Source organism: Phyllostomus hastatus, unplaced genomic scaffold (genome assembly GCF_019186645.2).
Source record: "Phyllostomus hastatus isolate PE091 unplaced genomic scaffold, TTU_PhHast_1.1 phas_contig_159, whole genome shotgun sequence".
Taxonomy (NCBI): Eukaryota; Metazoa; Chordata; class Mammalia; order Chiroptera; family Phyllostomidae; genus Phyllostomus; species Phyllostomus hastatus.
In genome coordinates, this window is record NW_025333640.1 from 3,889,679 (window position 1) to 3,915,477 (window position 25,799).

A 25,799-nucleotide genomic window follows, 5' to 3' on the forward strand; every position below is an offset into this window, starting at 1 on the left:
GAATCAAAAATACAGATAAGTGTTAGAGAGGATGTGCAGAAACTGGAACACATACATCACTGATGGAAATATAAAATGGGGCCGCTACTGTGGAAAACAGTCTGAAAGTTCCTCATAAAGCTAAACATAGAGGCATCATGTGACCCAGCACCTCCACCACTAGGCATGGAGCAATAAAAGTGTACGTCCACCAAACACTTGTACATGAATGTTCACAGCAGCATCATTAATAATTGCCAAAAAGTGGAAATAACCCAAATATCCATGAACAGATCATGGATAAACACAATGTGGTTCATCCAAACACTGGAATACTATTCAGCCAAGAAAAAGAGAGAAAGCACTGACACTTGCTGCCATGTGGGTGGACCTTGAACACATGATGCTCAGTGAGAAAAGCCAGACACAAAAGGCCACATGGTATGTCTTTCCATTTATGTGAAATATCCAGAACAGGCAAATCCACAGAGACAGGAAGTGGGTCAATGATTGTCAGGGTCTGGGGGAGGGGATAGGAAGTGACTGCTAATGGTTATACAGATTTTTTGTTTTTATTTTTTGGAGATAAAACTGTCCTAGAATTAGAGAGTAGTGATGGTCACACAGCTTTTGAATATAACAAAAACTACTGAATTGGACATTGAAAAGGATGAATTTTATGTAAATTATACCTTGTGAGCTCCTAAAACCCTTGTGATTTTCTAAGTGATAAGAGCACTTAGGAGCATCTTTTGTTCTAATATTTTGTGCCTACCCATTTCCTGACACTGAGCTCCTAAATCCCTGGGAATTTCCTGGGTGAGAGGAGTGTCTTTTGTTGTAAGGTGACCCTTGGTGGCTCCAGGATGGGGCTGGTCACCAGAAAGAACAAGCCATGATTAGAAGCTTGAAACTTTCAGCTCCATCCCCATCCTCTGGGATGGGAGAGGAAGTATAGATTGAGTTAACAACTGATCATGCCTACCTAAAAATCCCAGAGATCTAGGGCCTTGGGAGCTTTGGGTTGGTGAACACGTGGAGGCTTGCGGAGAGCTGTGGGCTTGGAGAGGGCACGGAAGCCCTGCATCCCTTCCCACACTCCTTGTCTCATGCATCTCTTCCATCTGGCTGTTGATCTGTGTCCTTTATCATATCCTTTTAACACAGGTTTTGTGTTGCTTTTATTTTTGTTTTTGTTTTAGAGAGAGGGGAAGGGAGGGAAAGAGAGAGAGAGAGAGAGAGAGAGGAATATCAGTGTGAGAGAGGTACATCGGTTGCCTCTCGTATGCACCCTGACTGGGGACTGAACCTGCAACCCAGGCATGTGTCCTGACCAGGAATCGAACCAGCAGCCTTTTGCCATGCTGGCAATGCCCAACCAACTCAGTCACACCAGTCAGGGCTATCATATCCTTTTGTAATCAATACATAGTAGGTAAACTGTTTTCCTGAGTTCTGTGAGTTGCCCTAACAAATTAATCAAACCCAAGGAGGAAGCTGTGGTAACTTCCCATCTATAGCCTGTCAGTCAGAAGCACAGATGACAACCTGCACCTGTGCTTGGTGGCTGACGTGTAGACAGAAACTTAACCTGTGGGGTCTGGTGCCACCTCCAGGTAGATGGGGTCAGAAGTGAGTTGAATTGTAGGACTCCCAGGTGATGTCACAGAAAATCACTTTTGTGGGGGGGGAAAAACTACATATCTGGGTTTAGAAGGATTGTGAGCATGGCAATAGTGTGAGTGAAGGAAACACACATGGGAAGAAAAGTGAGTTTTTCCTAGACATATAGCTCACTAGTTTGTTTGTTTGTTTGTTTGTTTTAAGGGAAGGCCGCAGTGGCACATGCCATTCCTTGTTCTATTCCTTCAGATTCTTTATCCCTCCCTGTGTCAGCACACTTTGTTCAGGTGAGGTTGAATTCTTGCAGACTTAAGAGGAGCCTGTCCCTCACCCACAGGTGTGTGTGCATGTGTGAGCAGGGGTGTGTGTGTGTGTGTGTGTGTGGCCCTGACTTGCTCTGACCCATCAAATGATGGCAGGTGCTCAAAAGCCAGGTTGCACCTGGTATGAGGCTGGCCCAGGAAAAGGAGCACATGCAGACACGGGCAACCAGTGGTGTTCTGAAGCTGGCTCACACTGACTTGTTGTTAAATGTTTGAGAACTTCATGACCTGGTTTCTAAACACAGTCAGAATTAAAAATGAAATTATGCAAACATACAATTAAATAAATTATAACTAAAGCAAAAGTAATCAATACCCAAACTCACTGTTCCCATTTGTTTTACTATTGTACCATTCTTTTGATATTTACATGTATTGTCAATGTGGTGGAAATAGTATATGCTATGGACTGAACATGTCCCCCCAAATCATATCTTGAAGCCTAATGAGGTCATGATGGCAGAGCCCTCGTGAATAGTTTTAGTGCCCTTATAAGGGAGACCCCAGAGAGCTCCTCCCCTTATACCATGTAAGGACACAGGAAGAGGGTGCCTTCTGTGAACCAGGAAGTAGCTCTCACCAGACACTGAACCTACTGGCACCTTGAACTTGGACCTCCAGCTTCCAGAACAGTGAAAAATCAATGCCTGTGTTTATAAGCCACCAAATCTCTAATATCCACTGAATATCCATTTTTGTTACAGCAGCCTGAACACACTGAGACAGTCTATAATGACCCACTACTGCACATCTCTTCCCAACCCTCATTCAGTGATGTCACGGTAGCTTAAATCAGCCACAGTGGGAGTATTTACACCATAGAAATTGGCAAGATAACAAATGAATGCCCCCTTCCCACTATCCAGCTGTTAAACATTCTCGGGTGCACACTGCATGGAACACACATGGGCCAGCCCAAAGCTTGGAACCAATACCAGCTGAGCCAGGGTTAGATCTTCAGATGCCCAGCTGACCTGCAGCTGAGAATAAATAATGATAGTGTAAGCCCTAGCTTTGGTATACTTTGTTACACAGTGTTACCACAACATTTGCTGGCTAAAATACTAGGTGCCCCCTCACTGGACTGAGAGAGCTTCAAAGCAGTGAACCCAAGTGCAGGTGAGAGAACCTGTTAATGGTGTCCGAGTTATATCCGAAGGTACCTGGATAGGAGAAAAACTTGAGAACTGAGTGTGAACATGGCAACTTACCAGCTATGGGATTTCAGTTAATTGACCTTACTTCACTGAGCCTCTAGTGTCAAGAGCAAAAAGAGATGATCCTTGTCCATTGTCTCAAGTGTCAAAATACAACACATGTGGACTACATCATGAGCATTCAGTGAATGTTCCTGTATGGTGATGCCTGAGATGGCCACTGTGGAACTCACCAGTCTCACCTCCGTTCACTCCCCTCCTTGCTCACTGTACTCCAACCACACCAGCCTCCTCTGTTCTTCCACCATGCTGTTTATTCTAGCCTTTCACCTGATGTCTGCCGGGATGACTCCCCCCAAACCTTCTCTGGGCTAAAATTTGGTCCTCCATCTCTGCTTATTGCCAAAGCTGGCACACAGTGGACACTCAGTATGTTATTGAACGGATAGATGGACACATGATGGATGGATGGATGGATTAGTGGGTGGGTGGATGGGTCATGTGTAGATTCAGGGTGGAGCTGGAGCTGATCACAGAAGTCGGAGCCTCAGGGCTCCAGGCTAAGATCCTTTCAAAGATCAGCTCCTCTTTGAGCCTGGCCAGCACTGTCCTCTGCTGGCTGTCCTGGGAGTTGCAGGCAGCCCACTAGCTCTCTAATGTCTGTAAAAATCCACTCCTGTCAAAACTTTAGTCTTCATTAACCTAACATTTATAAGCACCTATAGCAAACAAAATGACAGAGATCCCTAGATCAGATGATTTGTGTTTGGGGTGGAGGAGGTGGTGAAGACTGATAATAAACAAAGTAACAAGGTAAAAAATATGGTTTGCTAGAAGGTTATACATTTTACAGGGAAATATTCAGCAGGAAAAGGAACAGAGTATTATGGGGGCCTTACTTAAAAAAAACAGCTTTATTCAGGTATAATTGACATGATAAAAGTGTACATATTTAAATTATAGAATTTGATAAGTTTGGACATGCACATACCCTGTGAAACTATCAGCATAATCAAGATAGAGAAGGTTTCTATTACCCTCAAAGTTCCCTTGTGCCAGGCTGTGACCATCCCCAACTCTTGCCCCAGGCAATCACTGATCTGCTTTCTGTCACTATAGTTTGCATTTTCTAGAGCAGAGTCTCCTTCCGCAGCATTGCTAACATTGGGTCGTGCACTCCCTCTGAGGGGGACACCATGGCCACTGAGGGGGGTTAAGCAATATCCCTGGTTCCCATTCACTAGGTGTCAGAAGCACCCTCAGTTGTGGCAACCACAGATGTCCCCAGACACATCCTAGTGTCCCCTGGGAGGAAGATCACCCACAGTTGAGAAATCCTGGATGAATCCTAGTGCTGCTCCATGAACTGAGACTTTTGTTTAATTTTGACCCCAGTACAGATGAGAACACTCAGGCTCCCATAATGGCTGGCCTGCGTCCCCAGCAGAACTGGGAGCATAATCAAGGTCTTTCTGACTGGAGATCCCCTTGCTGCACCTCATGCCTCCCCACATGACCATTGTCTAAACCTGTGCTAACACAGCCCTCACTAGCCACCATATTCAATGTTTTAGTGTAGTAAAATATACATAATGTTAAATTTACCATTTTATCTGCACAGCTCACTGGCAGTAAGCACATTCATTTTGTTGTGCAACCAATCACCAACCATCTCCAGAACTTTTTCATCTTTCCAAACTGAAACTCCCAAAGCGCTGCGGCCGCCGTTCTGTCCCCATTAAACACTAAGCCCCCAACGCTTCTTCCCCAGCCCTGGGCACCCACCATCTGCTTTCTGTCTCTATAATCTGGCTCCTCTGGGGACCTCATAAAGTAGAATCACACAGCACCTGTCCTTTGATGTCTGGCTTATTGCACTGTCTTCGAGGTTCATCCATGAACACTTGGGTTGCTTCCACCTTTCCACCAGTGTGAATCACGCTGTTGTGAACACACACATGTGCAAAGATCTGTTTGAGTCCTTGCTTTCAATTCTTTTGGATATATATCCAGCAGAGGATTATTAGATCATATGGTAATTCTGTGTTTAATTCTTGCAAGAACCACCAGACTGTTTTCCACAGTGGCTGCAGTATCTCCCATTCCCATCAGCAGTGTGCATGAGGGTTCCAATTTCTTCACATCCTTGCCAGCTCTTGTTAATTTCTTGTTTGTTGATATATTAAATTTTGAGTAAGATTTCAAATGCAGTGTCTAATCCCACTGGCCACATTTCAAGTGCTCAGTAGCCACACGTGGCTGATGGCTACCACATTGTAGAACACAGGTGAAGGACATGTCCTTCATGGCAGGAAATTCTATGGGACCATGCTGCTGAGCTAGGAATTAACATTCCAGTCACTCATCTAGGCATCCACTCGACCGTCATAAACTTTATTGTGTGCTAAATCCTTAGGGTCAGGAATGAAGGAAAAAGGAGACTTAGTTCTACCTTGTTAGTGCTCAGGGGAGGGGAAATGGGAACTCCATCCCCAACACCCTCTTTTTTGCAGGACCCGTAATCCCTCCCCGGCTGCCCTCCCAAGCCCCACCTTTCGCCCCACTCTGCACACGTAGAGCAGGCTCAAGTCTGCCAGGATGTGTGTCGCTTTCACCTTCCTGTCTAGTTTTTAATTAGATTTCTTTATTTTTTACAGATTTTATTTATTCATTTCCAGCGAGAAGGAGAGGGAGGGAGAAAGAGAGGGAGGACAAACATCAATGTATGGCTGCCTCTCACATGCCTCCTACTGGGGACCTGACCTGCAACCCAGGCATGTGCCCTGACTGGGAATTGAACCAGCTACCCTTTGGTTCGCAGGCCAGTGCTCAATCCACTGAGCCACACCAACCATGGCTCTCCTTCTTCTTCTTCTTCTTCTTCTTCTTCTTCTTCTTTTTTAAGATAGGGGAAGGAAGGGAAAAAAGGAGGGAGAGAAACACCAACGTGAAAGAGAAACATCTATCAGGTTGCCTCTTGCTTGTACCCTGACTGGGACCGAACTGCAACATAGGCATGTGCCCTTTGTGGGACGACACCCAACCAACTGAGCCACACTGGTCAAGGCCTATATCACTGCATACTTGTTGGGGAAAATAGTGGAACTGCTAGGTCACAGAGATAGCATATGTTAGCTTTATTTTTATTTATTAATTTTTTAGAGAGAGAGGAAGGGAGAGAGAGAAAAAAAGAAACATCGATTTTTCATTCCTGGTTGATTCTTGTATGTGCCCTGACCTTGACAGAATATACAACCTTGGCGTACCAGAACAACTCTCTAACCAACTGAGCTACCCACCCCACCAGGCCTGCATACATTAGCTTTTTAAATTAAAAAAAATGTATCCTCATCCAAGGACATGCTTATTGATTTTAGAGAGAGGGGAAGGAAAGGAGACAGAGAGAAACATCAATTGGTTCCCTCTAGTATGAGCCACGACATTTCGGTTTACAGGGCAACGCTCCACCCAACTGATCCACACCGGCCAGGGCCGTACATTAGTTTTATTGATATAGCCAGACAGGTGTCGAATGTGGCTGTGTAGTTTTACATTCATACTTGAAGTGTAAAAGCATTAGTCTTTCTAATTTTAGCCATTCTCATGGGGGTACAGAGGTATCTCCTTATGGTTTAAATTTTCCTGATGACGAATGAGATGGAGCACCTTCTAAATATACTCACTCATTGGCCATTTGGATGTCTTCTTTTATGAGATACATGTTCTTGTTTTGCCATGTTTTAACGGGGTTGTCTTTTTTTTCATGAATTGTAAGAATTTTTATATTGTTCTGCTTGATTTCTGTTTGTTGAACCACGTTGTGGCTATTAGTCCATTGTCAGATATATTTATTGCAAGTCTTAGCTCAATTTGTGGCATGCATTTTTACTCTCTGAATGGTTGATCTGGAGGGCTGGCACTGAGTGTAACTCACTCACTGTTGTGTGTCCAGCGCTCGTTACCATTCCTGGCACACAGAAGGCCCTCAACAAATGTTGAATAAATGACTGCTTTGGGGATCCTAGTTCTGGGCCATGGTTACGGCCTGTCCTACCATCTCACAAGATTTAGCGAGATGGGCAGGAGACACAGGATCCGTTCACCGCAGCGACAGATTTGCAAGTTCTCAGGTAGCGTCACCTTTCAGAATCCAAAAAGGCGGAGCTGGATTCTCCTCTAGGAACTTGACAGAGAAGCTCCACGTGGGCGCCCCGCCCACAGCTGTCAATTATCTGAGAGGCAGGGAGGTCTCAACTAAGAGGCGTGGTTTTAAGCCAAACAAGGAAGTAGCTGGAGGCCCAGAGGACACTAACCAATGACAAGAAAGAGCCCTGACCCGGAGAGGGCGGGGCCAGTGGGCTCAGAGGGCGTTGTCCTGGTTTCCCTTCCGCGGCCTGCTGTGGTCCCGGAAACGTAGTTACTCGGCTCTGTGGGGGCAAGACTTCGTGGGAGGCGGGACTTCCGGGGGTGGACCCCCGGCCTTGGAGTCCCGCGGTCAGCTGACCGACCGCCATCTCGTCCGCCATTTGCAAGTGCCGCGGAGCGTGAGGGGAGGGGATCGCGGCTTGCCCACCGCGTCCAGCCGCCGCGGCCGCCGCTGCCGCCCCACGGACCATCGCAAGCCTGGTCTGGGAGCCCGCCCCGCAGCGGCGGCCGGCAGCGCAGTGCTCCACGGGCAGCAGGCGCGACCCCCGGACCCCCGCGCTGCATCCGGCCTCGGGCCTCCCGGGGCTGCTGCCTGCCGGCGGCCGCCGCGATGGCCCTCAAGATGGTCAAGGGCAGCATCGACCGCATGTTCGACAAGAACCTGCAGGACCTGGTGCGGGGCATTCGCAACCACAAGGAGGACGAGGTGAGCCGGGAGCGCCGCGCAGGGCAGGCCTGGCTCTGCCCGAGACCCCGACTTGCAGCTCGCCCTGGAGGCCTCGCTCTCGGTTAGATCTTGCCTTTCCGCGGCCTGAGCGCCACACACCCGTGTCCACCCTGAGCCTCAGTTTACACCCGAGCGCCGAAGGTCTCCCCAGATGAGACCCCGCAGGCCCCCAAGTTGCGGTTCTCGGGCACCCCTCCCCCACCCGTCCGTCTATCCGCTCGGCGGTCGGGGAACCTGCCACTGGATGGCCTCTTGGAGCCTCAGTTTACCATTTCGGCCACGGGGCCCTCTTCCCTTTTGCCGCGGTGACCCAGGAAGAGACTTCGCATATCCTCCCGAGTGGGGGTCTCCAGTTTTGAATGTGTGTCTGGATCAGCTGTTTAAAATACGAGGTCTCCGGCCCCGCCCCATGTCTCTGGTCTCCTGGAGCACCAGGAGTCCACGGATGTCCACGGGTCGCCGCTGGAAGAACCACTTACGGGATTAGTACGAGTCCTGGTTGTTCTCTGGGGCCTCGCCCGGTACCGGTTCTTCCTGGGGAAGGTGGGGCGAAGGCAGCGGGAGTTCCAGGCCAAAAGAAGGACCCTGCTGCGGGGCCCTGGAATGGCCCGACTTCAACTAGAAACCTAAAAACCAGGGGGAAGAAAAGATTCTCCAGAAGTAAAATTATAACCGTGGACGCCATTGCCTTTCTCTCTCGCCTCCCCACCCCCAACCTGTGACCTAAATTTAGGAGGAATGAAGACAGTTAGTGGCCACCAGGCCTCTGACTTCATGGAAGAGTCCCAAGTAGGCCCTTACATGATGGGACATTAAAGAAAGTCCCCGCTTCTCTAGCTAGAGAGAGGCTACCTTGAGGAGAGCAGCTGTTTGATGCTATGCAGATCCCAGTACCAGATGCTAACCAACCTTCCTCACAGTGGCTCCCAGGGAAGTCAGGAATTGCAGATTAGAAAGTGCAAGGAAGTTGGAGTTGGTGAGAGGCTGAGTTTCGGCCTCTGGCACTTTTTCAGAATAGGTGTGATCTCACTGAAATATGATTAGGTTATTTTTCCTCCTTTCCATAACCCTTCCCTGGGTTTTGCATCATTATGGAAACTCTCCCCAATGGCAGTGATTGCAAATGTGTAGCTAACACTTACCGTGATCTTTTGCTTTGAGTGTCCCTTATTACTGAGCAGTGGCTAAGCATATGTGATTTGCACCCTTACATTTCTTTTTTTTTGTACTGATTTCCCTCTCTGTTCATTGGATGTCACTCAGTGCTGCCTATTTGGGATTCTGAGGACAGGTCATGGTGTCTTTCTGGCAGAGAGACACACACTCCTGTTAGGGCATCTGGTTTTTTAGGAGAGTGTCCATCATCACTGGGCAGTACCCTGACTCGTGGTTTCTTCATTTGGAATTGGTGGGGATTGATGGTGCCTTCCCCACATGTTCGGGAGCCCACTAAATGAGTATTGATGGTGGAAGCATTTTTCAAAAAGCACAGTCCAGGCTGGTGCTGAAAGTCCCCAAAAGTCACAGGTTTCTGAGTAGGCTCTGCCCTTGGCCTGTTGATGATTCCGGGCAGGACATGGCATCCTGGTGCTGTGGTTTTGTCATCAGAAGATTGTCATGGTTTCAGAGGTGTCACTTCTGACTCGAGACATTTATCTTTTTCCCTAAAGGAGCTTGGCCCATGACTACTGAGTTACTCTCCTAGTATCCCACTCTCTCAAATAGGCTCTTTCCTCCCACCCAACCACACACCAACTGGGGCTTGTGAAAATTTACTTTTTCTGCAGTAGTATAGTTTCTTGCCAAAAGTTTACTTTTTACAATAGACTTTAGCTTAAATCTCTGTACATTATCATAGAAATGAGGCTTATGTGTGGAAAGGCAGGGTGACTTAGTGGAACTTGTATGAAGTTCAGGAGATCTGAGTCCAAGTTCTTGGGCCTGTTTAACTGGCTAACCTGGGGAGAGCTCCTGACCTGTTTGTCACCTGTAAAGTGGGGGCAGTTGCCGCCTTTCCATCTAGCTGGTGCTTATGAGGATGCAGTGAGTAACATAATGCAGGCTTCAGTGGGTACCAGAGTGCCCCATGAAGTCATCTCCCTAGCTATCTCCAGTCCTCAGCCTGTGACCGCTTAGTGGGTTATGAATTCAATTTAGTGGGTTACGTTAAAAAAAAAAAAAGAAGAAGTAGCCCTGGCTGGTGTGGCTCAGTGGATTGAATGCCAGCCTGCGAACCAAAGGGTGGCCAGTTCGATTCCCAGTCAGGGCACATGCCTGGGTTGCAGGCCAGGTCCTTTGTTGGGGACATGCAAGAAGCAACCACACGTCGATATTTCTCTCTCTCTCTTTTTCCCTCCCTTCCCCTGTCTCTAAAAATAAGTAAAATCTATTTTAAAAAATAGAAACTAGAAAATCCCAGCCTGCATGTACATAGAATAACTTGTTTCTTTAAAAATATATAATTTATATATTTTCAGAGAGAGGGGAAGGAAGGGAGAGAGGGAGAGAAACATTGACATGCGAGAGATACATTGATTAGTTGCCTCTTGCATGCCCCCAAACTGGGGGCCTGGCCCCCAACCCAGTAATATGCCCTGACTGGGAATCAACCAGCTGTCTTTCAGTTTGCAGGCCAACACTCAGTCCACTGAGCCACACCAGCCGGGGCAGAATAACTTGTTTTTTTGAAACTTTTATTTCAGTTTATGATACTAAGTGTGTATGTGTGTCTTTGTATTGGGTTATCACGGAAAACATTTCTTAAAATGAGTTCCAGAAGTCTAAAAAGTAGTGGTCTAATTTACACATTTCTGGAGTGAATTCATTATCCTTGAGATACATACAGAAAGGATAATGTTGGCAGGTAGGGGGAAATTCACTTGTGAGTGTCTTTGCTTCTATAATAATCTTTTTTTTAATTGATTAGAGATTGAAAGAGACAGAAACATTGCTTTGTTGTTCCACTTATTTATGCTGCTTTGGTTGCTTCTTGTATGTGCCCTGACCGGGGATCAAACCCGGTAACCTTAGTGTATTGGGACAATGCTCCAACAAACTGAGCTAGAGTCCAGGGCCTGTTTTTACTTCTAGGAGTTGGATATGACTAGGGAAAAAGCTCAATTGGCTTACTATTTTATTCTCGTGGGCACTTTTCATATTTGAGGGAAAACTTTTTTTTTTTTATCGATTTTAGAGAGAGAGAATGGGTAGGGAGGAGAAACACCAATTTGTTGTTTCACTGGCTATGTGTGCCCTCACCTGGGATTGAACCTGCAACCTTGGCGTTTCAGACAATGCTCTAATTAACTGACCTACCTGGCCAGGGCTCTCGAAACTTTTTCTGTTAATCTTTATAAAACTATACCCATAATTTTCTGTAATAAGCTCAGTGTTTATTAAGTCAAAAGGGACAACACCTCTCCCTGTAAATCAGTTTGGTGTCTGTACTTGAGATCTTTCTCTGCATAGAAATCATGGGTGATTCTGAGTATAGGTTAAGATTCTGTTGTGATTTGCTGTGTGTATAGCAGTCTCACTGACAGCTATCTGTGTCAGCATAGGAAACCCTCTTGTCAGTTTATTTAGCTAGTCCCCCTTAAATGAGTATTTAAGTTGTTCCAGTTGTTTGCTGTTTGGGGCTGCAATTCACTCTGTTGGGTACAAGCTCTGCATGTACCTTTCACTATTTGGATAGAGTAGGTTCTGGGAAACGTTGTGTTGGCAGCAGCTGCGTCGCTGCCTGGTGCTGAGTACCCAGTGACTGGTCATCCTCCCTTTGCCTTTGCTTTTGTATTTAATTTAGACCTCTCATCTGAGAGCTCCCTGCACTTTCCAAGGCTCCTGAGGTTGTAGCCCCTTTAAGACCTCAGCTACTGAGTGTAATTAACTAGAAGCCTAGCTGCCCAGCTTTGAAGTTCATCACCTTGTGTTCCAAAGGCCATGCTGCTACTCCCAGGTGATGACTGCACGTGGGCCACCTAGGCAGGTGACTGGCCTTGCTGACTCTTCCTTAGGCACTCCCATCCAGTCTTTCCTCCCTGGTCCTTCACTCTGCCAGATCCCCATGGTCTTCTCCCAGCTCCCTCTCATTTCCTCTCACAGGAGTTGTCCCCAACAATATCTGGGCACAGTAACCCCATCTTGGGGTCAGCTATTAGTGGGGGGGGACCCTGGATTTCTACCCACATTTACTGGCCTGGCTCCCTGTCACCAGCCTCCGAAGTCCATGCTGACACTAGAGCATGACTCTGAGGAGTGCCTCTCCTTTTGCCCTCTGGAGCTAATGTTACCTGTTGTTCAGGAACCCAAGGTTGGGACTGGCAGTCTGGACCAGCTTAGTCCTCTAGGTGAATTGCCTGTGCCCATGCTCATGAGGATGGGCCTCCTTCTGAGCTCCAGGCATCTGTGCTACTGCTATTCTGTCCGTGAGTGGGCCTAGCCTCTACATCCTGTGGTCTCTTTGCTGTGCTCGAGAAGTCTGTGGCCTCCTGCCTCCTAGCCTTGATCTCCCCACTGGCCCTGGATGACCTGACTGATCAGCTAAATAAAGGCCCCCAGAGATATCCCCAAACTAGTCCCAGGACCTGTGGACATGTCACCTCACATGGCAGAGGGACTTTGCAGGTGGAATTAAGTCAAGGCTCCTGAGACAAGGGAGCACCCTGGATTCTCTGCACGGCTCAGTATGATCATACGGGTCCTTCTAAGGAGGAGGCAGGGGAGTCAGTTAGAGGTGTATGAGGCTGCACTGCTGGCTATGAAGATGGAGGAAGGGGGCCACGAGCCAAGTATGTGGCTCCTTTATAATCTGGAAAATACCAAAAATGGTTCTCCTGGAGCCTCTGGAAGACCTGTGTCAGACTCCTGACCCCAGAACCATCAGAGAATAAATGTGTGTGGTTTTAATGTACAGAATGTGTGATGGCTACAGAATATTACAGCAGCTGCAGGACACTGACCAGCCCGCTGGCCTTTGAGTTTCACTGACTTCCTCGAGTCAACTTCCCACAGCCACTGCTCCCTGGGCCTAAGCCCTGAAGTGCTGCAGTTACACATACACTGCCCCATACCACAACCTCTTGTCCCTCCAAACATCAGCCTGTAGATGCTCTTCTGCCACCGTTGTATTTACTGTCTACCTCAAACAACATCAGCCCTGGGTTGGCCCATCGTGCGTCCTGTCCCCACTTGTGCTGGAAAAGTTCATGTTGCCAGTTACGGCGTAAGTCATAGAGATGTAATTAATTACAGCATTGGGAATAGAGTCAGTAATGTCATAAGGACTATGTGTGGGGACAGGTGACTGTTAGACTTACGGAGTGATCACTTTGTAAGGTATGTAAACATTGAATCACTGTCTTGTACATCTGAAACTAATGTAATACTGTATGTCAATTATAATTAAAAATAAATTCAGAATAATAATAAAAAACCCCAAGATAATTCTACATTAAAAAAAAAAGTCCATTGTGTAGACTGGGCCTCTCTGCAGAGATGCCCTCCAGTGCTGGGCCTGGGCACCACTGGGGGCCTTTCTAGTGGTTTTCCTGTTCCACACAAGGACTCCCTCAGCCTTCCACATGCTTCTCAAACTACCCACCCCTCCTATTGGGTACACATTTCCTGTTTTTACTGAGACCACAGAAGCCATTTGGGGTTCTTCGTTCTTTTTTTTTTTTTTTTAGGATTTTATTTATTTACTTATTTATTTATTATTATAAAGAGGGGAAGAGAAGGAGAGAAGCATCAATGAATGGTTGCCTCTCACGTGCCCCCTACAGGGGTCCTGTCCTGCAACCCAGGCATGTGCCCTGACTGGGAATTGAACCAGTAACCCTTTGGTTCAAGGCTGGCACTTAATCTACTGGGCCACATGAGCCAGGGCTTGGGATTCCTCATTTTGCTGCTGTTCCCCCAAACTTGTGGGTCCCAGTGTCCTTCCACTGTGGGTTCTGGCTCTAGTACAGAACTCACACTAGGTTCTGTTCCAGGGGACACTGGGTAATGTTGGGAGTGTGGCTTTTGAGCTTGTCAGCACCTTGAAATCCACTGCAGGGCTTTGGAAAAACACAAACTCTCTGGGCCTCTTCCTGAGAGATCCTGACCACTAGTCCAGGGAGGGCCAGGGAGTCTGGATCTTTTGAAATGTGACCCAGGTAACTCTGCCAGGGCCTTAGCAGCCAGGGTTGAAATGGCTGTTTTATTGTAGCCCTAAGGGGTTCATCTGTGAAGGATGTTTGTGTTCTGTGTTCCAAATTAAATTCTGTGACAATAGGTTGCCCCACCCTGGCAAAGACCTAAGGTTCTGCCTCTTACAACATTATAGGCACCCTGAGGGGAAAAAAATTGGCACAAATGAAAGAACAGATCAAAGCTCCAAAAATAGAACTAAGCAATGTAGAGATAGTCAACCTATCAGATGCAGAGTTCAAAACACTAGTAATCAGGATGCTCACGGAAATGGTTGAGTATGGTCTCAAAATAGAGGAAAAAGTGAAGGCTGTGCAAAGTGAAATAAAGAAAAATATACAGGGAACCAACAGTGAAGGGAGGGAAACTGGGACTCAAATCAGTGATTTGGAGAAGGAAATAAACATTCAACCAGAACACAATGAAGAAACAATAATTCCAAAAAATGAGGAGAGGCTTAGGAACCTCCAGGACAACTTAAATGTTCCAACATTCAGATCATAGGGGTGCCAGAAGGAGAAGAGGAAGAGCAAGAAATTGAAAACTTATTTGAAAAAGTAATGAAGAGCTTCCCCAATCTAGGAAAGGAAATAGACTTCCAGGAAGTACAGGAAGCTCAGAGTCTCCCAAAGAAGTTGGATCCAAGGAAGAATACACCAAGGCACATCATAATTACATTACCCAAGATTAAAGATGAGGAGAGAATCTTAGAAGCAGCAAGAGAAAAGGAGACAAGTTATCTAGAAAGGAGTTCCCATAAGACGATCAGCTGATTTCTCAAAAGAAACCTTGCAGGCAAGAAGGGCCTAGAAAGAAGTATTCAAAGTCATAAAAGGCAAGGCCCTACATCCAAGATTACTCTATCCAGCGAGCTATCATGTGGAATGGAAGGGCAGCCCTGGCTGGTATGGCTCAGTGATTGAGTGCCAGCCTGTGAAGCAAAGAGTTGCTGGTTTGATTCCCAGTCTAGGGCACATGCCTGGGTTACAGGCCAGGTCCCCAGTAGAGGGTGTACCAGAGGCAACTACACATTGATGTCTCCCTCTCTTTCTCCCTCCCCATCTCTAAAAGTAAATAAATAAAATCTTTCAAAACAAAAAAACAAAAACGGAAGGGCAGATAAAGTGCTCCCCAGATAAGGTAAAGTTAAAAGAGTTCATCATCACCAAGCCCTTATTATGGGAAATGTTAAAGGGACTTATCTAAGAAAAAGAAGATAATCAAAACTATGAACAGTGAAATGAAATGACAACAAACTCATACCTGTCAACAACTGAACATAAATAAAACAAAAACTAAGCAAACAACTAGAATAGGAACAGGATCGCAGAAATGGAGTGTTATCGGTGGGGAGGGGAAGGGAGGAGAATAGGGGATAAGGTACAGAGAATAAGCATGAATGCTAGGTACAAAATAGACCGGGAGGTTAAGAATGGCATAGGAAATGGAGAAGCCAAAGAACTTATATGTACGACCCATGGACATGAACTAAGGGGGGGTGAATGCCTATGGGAGAGGGGGTGCAGGTTGGAGGAGAACAAAGGGGGAAAAATGGGACAACTGTAATAGCATAATCAATAAAATATATATATATTTTTAAAAAGAGTTCTAGACATATACATGTGGGAGATTTTAGGGGACATTAGAGAAAAAGGTCTGAGTTGCCAGGGCAGGCTCTGCCCAGAGTAGGAAGGAGAGGCTGGCCCTGGCAGATGAAGGCTGGAGGAGAGGAGTCTCAGCAGAGCAGATGTATGGTGGCAGAAGTGAGTTCTGAGCACATAACTTTACAGGGTCTCTGTGTAACAGAATGCCAGCCTCTATGCAATTCTGAAACATAACTTGGGCCCAATTGCCCACCGCCAAAACTCCCAATGCCAGAGTTTGGTAAAAAGGAAAGGAAGGGTTCATTTAAAAGTTCTACAGATTTAGAATAATGGTGGAATTCTGCCTTCAAGTCCCACTCCCTTTAAAATACCCACGAACACACACACACACACACACACACACACACACACACTCCCTCTCTCTCTCTCTCTCTCTCTCTCTCTCTCCCCCCCCTCCCACTCACTCCTGCCTCCCTTGTGCCATATCAGACCAATTAGAGGCACCATCTCTTAGGAGAAAAATTAATGTGCAGCTCGGCATTCCCCCAGTCTCAATTTAGCAACTCAGGCATCTCCCATTAATCCATGCTTGTCCCACAGTTCCCCGATACCATCAGCCTTGTTACTGAGTCCTCTAGCTCTTAATACAAAAGTATGTGGCACCTCTTCATGGCGGGCAGGTGAGAGTCCTGCGCCCTTTCAACCCACATAGCCAAGAGAGAATGGCTGCCATGCTTAGTTTAAATCCCGGCCCTGAAAAGACACTTGAAAATCCTGGAATGAAAAATTCTAAAATGTAAACTGCTGTATTTTCTGTGATTTTACAAAATTCTACAAGTTAAAATTTCTCAGTGATTTTGATAGAAACTTACCAAGAGGAACCAGAACATCAAACTTTACAGATTTTCAATTAACCCCAATTGAGTTTTTGAAAACAAGCTATAATTTGTTGATAGGTGTAGTCCACATAGGCACTTGCTGCTGCCACTAACGAAGTTGATCTGAAGGAAGGAGCTTTGTATGTTAGACGCGGCAGGCTCTTCCATGCAACTGATTGCAAATATCAACAAATGTGATGTCTTTAAAATCACTAAAGCAGGCATGAATAATTTTACAAATTGGAGTCTCTATCTGAAAATAATTCTCCATGCTCTGGAACTGTGGTGATTTTCTTATATATTACTTCCTGTTGTAGAGGAAAGCCATTGCAGTCTGCTTCCTTGAAAAACCAATCACAAAAGCAACATGCATACTCTACTCACAGTCAGCAAGTCCAGCAGCACCTTGGACTCCATGGATCTGGTCCCAGCTCCAGGCAGGCCCTGGTATCATCCAGGGGCAGGTGGCAGCTCAGCCAAGCCCTTCCTGAATGCATAGGATTCTCCTGGCCAGCGGCACATCCTTCGGGAAGAGAGTAGCATAGCTGGTATCTAGGTAGAGGAGACAGGCATCCTCAAAGAGATGTACTAGGAATGCTTCTGCTACTTCTTGTAGGGCCAAAAAGGCCTGGACTTGCCAGTTGAAGTCCACGCCATGGGGGAATTTAATACATATTTTTTTCTTGCCAGGTGGCTGATGGGATTCTTTCTTAACAATAGGTGTGTGGTCTTATGAAGATTTCATACCTCCTTCAGAACCAGATGTCTGCCTCTGGTGACCAGCTCATCGGAAGGGGTTTTGAGCTCGCAGCTCTTGTGGTGCGGGTCCATGGCTGACAAAGAGGACCTTGGGCCCATGGTTGCTCCCCTGCCTTCTGGGTTCTGGGGTATAGGCTGACATCTGGGGGAGGTCTAGAAGCGCCACAGCCTCATGTGCCCACTGGGGTTGGTCCCGTGCAACTGGTGCTGCCTTGGGTTCAAACGGCCTGTCCCTTTGGTGGTTTTCTGTTACTTTCTTTAAATGTCCTTTTTTTTTATTCACTGAGTACAGTTTCTTTGTGTTCTATGAGAGCATGTTACAGTTGCTGAATTGAAATCTTTGTATTTTAATTTCCACATTTGGGTTGTCTTAGGGCCTGTCTTCATGGGTGGTCTTCTTGAATTTTCCTGTTTCTTATTTTGAATAATTTTGAATTGTTTCTTTGACATTGCAAATGGAACATTGTAGTGACTGTGGATTCTGTTGTGTTCTCTGAGGAGTACTGATTCTGTGGGCGGTGGGATTTGTTTAGTGGGCAGTTCATTCATCTGGGCTGAAACTCCAGCTCTGCCTCTCTTTCAAGGGCACAAGGCCTATGAAACAGTTTTTGTGGGGTCCCCCCCCCCCAGCATTGGCTGGGTTGTGGAGAATGTGCCTGTGTGTGCATAGTTCTGATGTCGGCCAGAGATTTGGGAGGAGTTTATATGCAGAATGTGGGGACCATCCCCATCCCTCTCTTCTCTGGAATTTCCCTCCTCACCTTTCAGTGGCCATGTTCATCCCTAACTCTGCTATGATTCTTTTTTTTTTATTATTATTTTTTTTATTTTTAGAAAGGGAGGGAGTAAAAGGGAGAGAAAGAAACATCAGTATGTGGTTACCTCTCACACGCCCCTTATTGGGGACCTGGCCTGCAACCTATGAATGTGTCCTGACTGGGAATCGAACCAGTGACCCTTTGGTTCACAGGCTGGCGCTCAATCCACTGAGCAACACCAGCCAGGGCGCTGCTATGATTCTTGAAGCCAGTTGGACACGGGTTTCCTCTCTTGGTCTTAGCTTCTCTGCCTGACACTCAAGATAAAAGCTACAAAGAACAGTACATTCCTGAGTGCTTTAGCTTGCTTTCCAGTGTGTCTGGATAGTTGTTGTTAAATAATTGTTTGTAAAGGGCTTGGTCTGGTAGGAGTTGCTCAGACGTTACAGGAAGTGGACTGACCCTGCCTGGCTCTCCCAAGAGCTGACATGAGTGGGTGGACCACACTGTGTGTCATCAGCCAGTGAGTATTTGGGTTGTTTCTGCTTTGAAGCTGTCACAAGTTGTACATTTGAGTGCTGTTGTATCTTGAGCACCTGTATCAGGGATTTCGGGGTCCACCTGGGAGCAGGCACCGTATTCACCCTTTTGAGGAGCTGCACTGTCTTTCATTGTGGCTGTACCATTCACTTCCCATTTGCTGTGTTTGGCTGATTTCTCCAACACTTGTAATTGTCTTCTTGATCTTTCCCTTTTAAATCATTAATAGTTGCGATTCAGAGGATAAGAAGGGGTCATCTGTGTGCAGGGACAGGAGCTGAGGTCCCCTGAATGGGATTTAGTAATCTGAAGCCTGTTGGAAGGATATGGTGGCATTTGTTCCATTGTACCAACTCCTGATCGTAAAATATTCATAAACCATTCTGTAGCTCCATGGAGCACCAGATGGACTCATTTTGGTCCCCATGATGACCGTTCCTTGCCTCGCAGCAGGTTTCAGTTCTCTTTGGTGTGTCTCCCAGGTCAGGGGTAATAGGAGCCTTGTGTCTTGCTGCTCCCAGTAGGCACATCGCTTGCTCTGAACTCTGGATCAGTACTGATGCAGGTCAAATCTTTTTTGAACGGTGTTTTAGGAGACATTTTGAGTTAGCAAGGAAACCCAAGGGAATTGAAAACTTGCGTGTACACAAACCCCTGTACCCATATGACCGTAGCAGTACTGTTCACAAGAGCCAAAAAGTGGGAAAGATCCAAGTGTCCACAGGGGCATGGAGAGACATAGTGACTGATGGGATCAGAATGAAGCACTGATGCCTGCTACAGCCTTGATGAGCCTTGATACCATTCTCAGAAAGGCAGGGGAGGCACAGACAGAGATGCCTGGTCAAGGTCACTGGTGCTTCAGTAGAGGCTGCATACTCAGAGAATGGGGATCTGGGAGCTTGGGGAGAGGTAGGCTGAGTATGCAGCCAGCTGGGTGTGGTTGGTGCCCTGGGAGCACCCAGATACCTGGGGCCCTGAGGACAATAGGAGTTTCTCACAACCGATCTTCTAGCCCTCACCCAGCCTGGCTCCTTATCTGTACCCTCACAGGTGCACAGACACCATTGCCAACACAGTCTGGCCTGCCTGTGCTTTGTGTACCTTGACGCTATTCCTGGGCAGCTACAGGGTCTGGCCCTTCCTCCCCCTCAAACACAGTTTTGTACACTGTAATTAAGTTGAATGAAACGAGCACTCTGCAGTCCACACCAAGTAACTTGGTTGGGCCGTTGGGCCTCTGGCCCTCTTCTGTAGGAGTAAGACTGGACCCTAGCGCCTGGGTGCTGTCTTTCACAGCTGGTGCCCCCACGCCATGTCCTTTAGCACACTGAAATGTCTTTTGAAATAACAGCTTTATTAGATGTGCAATTCAGTGGCTTTTAGTATGTTCACAACTGTGTAACTATCACAAAATCAGTTTTAGAATATTCCATTACTCCAAAAAGCAAGTACTCCCCATCAGTGGTCACCCCATCCTACTCCCCAGCCCCTGACAACCCCAAACCTGCTTCCTATCTCTGTGGAGTTGACTGTTCTGGACATTTCACATAAATGGAATCAAATAATACTATGTGACCTTTTGTTTTGGGTCTGGCTTCTCTCTGAAATAATTATTCTTAACTATTTTAGCCAGGCACTCATAATTTCTTTTTCTCTTTTCCTTTCAGGCAAAGTATATCTCTCAGTGCATTGATGAAATCAAGCAAGAACTGAAGCAGGACAACATCGCAGTCAAAGCTAACGCCGTCTGCAAGCTGACGTATGTGAGTGCTCAGGCGGCGCTTCCATGCATTGCCCTTGTCCTGCACCCCTCGTGCTGTCAGGCTGGTCAGCAACTCCAGCTTCAATCCATGTGTCCCTCCATCTGTCTGCCCACCATCCATTTGACTGACTGTCCGTCCATCCCTCTATCCATTGGTCCACTATTTATCTGTTTACCTGCTAAATATTAATTGATTCCATCAGCTCCAGGCGCTGGCCTCAGGCACACAGGGCTAATTCTTAACAGTCCAGGGAGAGGTGAGCAGTGATTATCAGATGGCACAGGGCATGATGCAGATGTTTACCCAGCTGGTCTAGAGTCCAGTGGGGCCCTTAGTTCCCCTTTGGGCTGTGCTGAGAAGCCTAGTGGGTGGAGCTGTGAACCATCCTGGGCACTTTTCTCTGCAGTGTTCCCTGCAGTGTCTGATTGCAGCCCCTGGTTGGCGTGGGAGCCTGGGCCAGGCAACCCCGCCCCCCGCCCCCCGCCCCCCCCCGCGCCAGCTTCTTTCTTAGTCAGAGACAGGAGATTTGAGGTTTGCAAGGGTAGAGATCCCATCACATTGTAGGTTTCATGAATATCGTTGTGGGAATTTTAACTAGTACACAGGGTGCTAGGATTTCAGATGCAGACATTTATCCTCTTGTAGTATTTGTTACTAACTTTATAACAAATTAGGTAATCTTGTTCCTGCCCCTGTGGTCTTCATCATGAAGACTAACTGCTTGGAAGAAATGAAATGCCCAGGGTGTGTGTTGGGTGAAGCCTGCATGTTGAGAAGATGATGGCATGTGTCCGTCCTTGTGGGAGCTGGGATGCTAGATGTTAGGGCTTAGGTTTTGGCTTGTGAGTCACTTTCTCCCTCCCAACAGTTGCAAATGTTGGGATACGACATCAGCTGGGCTGCTTTCAACATCATAGAAGTGATGAGTGCCTCTAAGTTTACGTTCAAGGTGAGTTTGCTTGGAGCCTGAACCCTGTGGTGATGGGGACTAGGGCAGGGTGGGTCCCTGGTGGAGGAGGGGCCCCTTGGGCATCCTTGCAGTTCATCCTGTGGCCAGAGGCTGCACTGTGAAAAAACAAAATAGCAAACACTAGTGATGTTCAGTGACTGAGCCTAATAGGCAGCCAGTAGGCAGAGGCCCTGGGACTTTTGCCAGCCTTCCCCCAAGCCTGCTGTGGGTAAAAGCTATCCTTGCCATGCATCTTGGTCCTTCCTGCACACACCGATGTCCAGCAGAGGCAGCCACAAATTGTGGATTGCTCTGTAGCTCCAAGCAGGTTGCCCTGGGCCAGTCATAGGCAGCGTCTGACGTTGATCTACACCAGATAGTCCCTCCCAAGAGACCCAGAACCAACACACCCAGTGGCCAGCTTCAGACGATACTGGAGCAGGATCCACGTAGCTTCACGAGCAGCACATCCACAGGGAGAGCTGCAGGCACCAGAGCCTGCTGAGGCGAATTCTGCTTCGTGTGGTCCAACTAGCCACTCGGATATCTCACCTCCAGTTTTTGTCACATTATTTATTGACACTATTTACATAGTTTTCTTTCACTTTTAAGTAATGTCTGAAATTATGAGTTTATAGGATTGGTTATATATTTTTAAATACAAATTAAAATAAATTTGTAACTCCTCAAAATCAAAACCCAAACCCCAGTTATCTCACCAAGAGGCCACCACTTGGCAACTTGTCCTATGGCCTCTTAGTCATATTCTGAAGGATTCTACTCATGAGCAATTTGGGACACTGCTTTCTTCTCACTTCATATTATAAGCATGTCTCCTGCTTTAGTACCTATTCTCAAAAACTGTTTTGCACTTTCTGGTCCATTTGTGGGTGTTGTGGGATTTTCCTGGGTTGGCTCGGTTTTCAGTGAGAAGGCACACCAGCTATGCAGTGAGGCTGTTCCAGCCCTGAGCACCTACCTGTGGGTCTCTGCTGTGATCAAGCCCAGGCTCCTTCCAAAGGACACAGTTGTCCTGCCTACTGGTTACTTTTTGCAGAAATGAAATGCCACATTTGCCAAAATTGGGACAGTGCTCTGCACGTGTATTAAAGCATCATACACCTGTGTGAGTGTGACTAGGTAGCCATGTCAGCCTGGCGGAGAGATTGGAGTCCTGAAGACAGCAGCACTTCAGATGACGTACTGCATTCGATCATAAAAGCAGTCCCTGGTCGACAAGTGAAAAGGCACGTTAGTAACAGGACTCCATCGTTTGGCAAACCTTAAGGGAACATCCTGTTTCAGAGATCATACACTCCTCCTCCTGGAGTTTTAAAGACCCCTAGCTTGGATTTTCAATGACTTCCCCGTACCCACCCACCTGTGGCCCCCAGGGCAGGGGCTGCTTGGTGCCAAGCTCAGGAGAAGGGCTAGGGGTGTCCAGGAAGGCCGCGTGGTCCCCTTGTCTTACCTCTAATGCCTTCGTCTGTTCAACCTGACAGCGCATTGGCTACCTCGCTGCTTCCCAGTGCTTTCATGAAGGGACCGATGTCATCATGCTGACAACAAACCAGATTCGCAAGGTAGGCTGCCCTTCCCATAGGCTCTGCAGTCTCCTAGGCCCCCATGTGAATGTCTGTTCACACTGGTTTTTCTTTGGCTCATGTGTGAATAGAAAGGGCCTCACTGAGGTCCACAAGATCTTACTGTCACAGTTCTCTTAATCAAGCAGACAGTCTTCTGTTCTTGGTCACGTCATTCCCAAGACATACCCACACATGGGAAGCAGGTCTTTCTTTTGCCTGGGTGGGTGGGAGAGATGGAGGCTCACTGGACTGCCCTCTTCTCCTTTTCACTTCTTGGCATTGGAGAGCTGCCTGCACAGTCCTGTCCTTTCTAGTCCTGTCCCTCTTGAAGGAGTGCCTGATGACGTTACATACCCTTCCCAGTGTGTGGGGTTTTTGCCCACTGGGTCTTCTGTCATACCACATATATATTTCAGTTACATGTAAGTTTATGTTTTGAAATGGGCTTTGAAGACCACTGAGTAATAGATTTCTTTCTTGGCCCCAGTACTTTGAGCATCTTTTCTTCCCTGTGGTTGGAGGGGTGTCAGCAAGAATCCAAGAACCACTCTTTCCTGGCCCCAGACCACAAGTTAGAGGCAGTAGCCCAAGTTTCTCAGTGGCTGGGTGCCAGGGCCAGATCCCAGTGAGTGCTGGTCATCCCACGTGGTGACCTGGGAATGGGCTCTTGTGGGATGAGCCCACCATGGGCAGGCAGCTGACTGTACTGGCATAAGCCAGGTACTGATGCTGGCTGGAACAAGATGTGGGTTTGAGAACTTAACTCTGCTATGCTCACAGTTTGGGTTGGCGGCAGGGATAGCAACTGGTGACTGTGGGCCAGGTTGCACAGTATCGCAGGGTGTTCCAGGTGCCTTGGAGAGGAGGTGAGGGAAGAGTGGCAAGCATTCTGGGTATGGGGTGTCAGGACAGTAAATAGGAGAGTGAGAGGGGGGTAGAGGGGCTCTGGCCACCTGGGCACCCAGACACCAGCTCACCTGCTGAGGCCCAGCTTTAGTTTTCCTGCCAGCCCTCTCTGTACAGCCTTGTCCCCTCAATTTAGAGATTTGTCACCAGTTCAGATTGGGATGTGTTAGAGACGGGTCATGTAGATCTGTTCTGCTGGGGAGGTGACCTATACTTGAGAATGTCCTTATAATGAGGAAATGATACATCCTGTTATAGTAAGATCTGGGCAGGTGACTTTGACCTCCGCCACTGCCTCCCTTCCCTGTTGCCATCTCAGCCTCACTCACAGGGTCCTATCTTGACGCAGCCACAGCCCTGTCTGCCTCCACTGTTCATCTCCATTCACATCCCCAATGTTGGCCATCCCTGTATGTGCCGTTTTAAACGAACCTGAGACTTAGGGTGCACACCTGCCACAGGCATGCCTGCCAGGGCTGGGGTTTCTTCCTCTTGACGATAACTGAGTGTCCTCTCCACATGCCCCCATTTCTGAGAAGCCCCGTGACATTCCCCGTGGTGTTTATGTTCATGTTTCTCTCCAGCCCTCTGTAAATCACTCAGAGATGGAAAGTTTCCTGGTCAGACTGAGTTCTGTGCTGTGGGTTCTGATGTGTTTTTATCTCCTCAGCCTTGGCTGGAGTGGATTTTGAAAGCCAGTATTTTCATACTATTAGCATAGTCTAGAAGCTTAACTGTTAATATACATCAGTTTTTTATTTTGTTTTGTTTTTACCACATATGCATGTATAAAAAGGTTTGGGAGGTTCCTTAGAAAATATCTCCATAAAAACAAGTTTGTGATGTAAAGGTGCTGCTACAGTTAGTGTTAGAACTAGAAATTAAGGGCCGCAGGTGAGTGAGTGACTTAGAGGGTGGGGCAGGTAGAGACAGGTGTGTGTGCTTATGGCTGGTTTTCCTGTTCCCCTGGAGGGTGAGGCCTAGGTCTAACTTTCTGCTTTGGGGAGGGCCCAGGGGAGTGGTCCCTGGCTCTTGTAAGGGAGACATCCTAGTAGAGGGAGGGGTGTCAGGGCTCCAGCTGCATGGCGGGGCTGGCTGGCCACACCGTCTCCTCAGCTCTGGGTTTGCAGGCAGGGAATTCAGCCCCAGTCACACACCTAGGACCTGGGCTGTGCTGGAACTGAGGTACAGCCCTCCTTTTACACCCATCCCAGCTCTTCTTTCGGTGACAGTGAGGAACTGGCTGCTCTATGTTGGTCCTCGGGCCGGCAGGGGCACAGCAGGGACCTGGGCAATACGCAGTTGGTGCCTGCCCCTGACCCTTCTCCCTCTCTTTCCAGGACCTGAGCAGCCCCAGCCAGTACGACACTGGTGTTGCACTGACTGGACTGTCCTGTTTTGTTACCCCAGATCTTGCCAGAGACTTGGCCAATGACATCATGACACTGGTGAGTTTGTGAGTATACCGCCACCCCTGGGCTTTTGCTCTGTGAGCAAGTTGGAGTGCGTGGGTGCCCGGAAAACTGGGGCTAAAATGTCATGCCAAGAACAGTCAGGCGCCTGGCTGGCGCAGCTCAGTGGATTGAGCACGGGCTGGGAACCAAAGTGTCCCAGGTTCGATTCCCAGCCAGGGTACATTCCTGGGTTGCAGGCCATACCCTCCAGCAACCGCACATTGATGTGTGTGTGTGTGTGTGTGTGTGTGTGTGTGTGTGTCTCCCCCCCCAAAAAATATAAATAAATAAAAAAAATCTTTAAAAAATTTATTTCCTGAAAAAAAAAAAAAAAGAGTATGTTAAAAAAAAAGAAGAAGAACACTCAGGCGTTCAGAAATGGGCCATGATCCCTGGCATGAGGGGGGCGCTGAGTCACTGTCTTCATCTCCATCACCTGGTAGGGCCTGGCCTCA

At 47.5% G+C, this 25,799-nt stretch overlaps 1 protein-coding gene across 2 annotated transcripts in view; it reads left to right on the plus strand.

Annotated features, from left to right (window-relative positions):
• The first annotated feature begins 7,577 nt into the window (after nucleotides 1–7,577).
• The window catches only part of AP3D1 (adaptor related protein complex 3 subunit delta 1), a 41,896-nt gene continuing 23,674 nt past the window's right edge, over nucleotides 7,578–25,799 (plus strand). The window contains exons 1-5 of one of the 2 annotated variants that reach the window (XM_045831029.1): nucleotides 7,578–7,934; nucleotides 20,354–20,449; nucleotides 21,318–21,398; nucleotides 22,901–22,981; nucleotides 25,231–25,338. In XM_045831029.1, the coding sequence (XP_045686985.1) occupies nucleotides 7,839–7,934; nucleotides 20,354–20,449; nucleotides 21,318–21,398; nucleotides 22,901–22,981; nucleotides 25,231–25,338 (462 nt within the window). In that variant the 5' untranslated portion in view covers nucleotides 7,578–7,838. The remainder of the gene's footprint in view (nucleotides 7,935–20,353; nucleotides 20,450–21,317; nucleotides 21,399–22,900; nucleotides 22,982–25,230; nucleotides 25,339–25,799) is intronic. The other variant, XM_045831028.1, reaches the window with a different exon arrangement.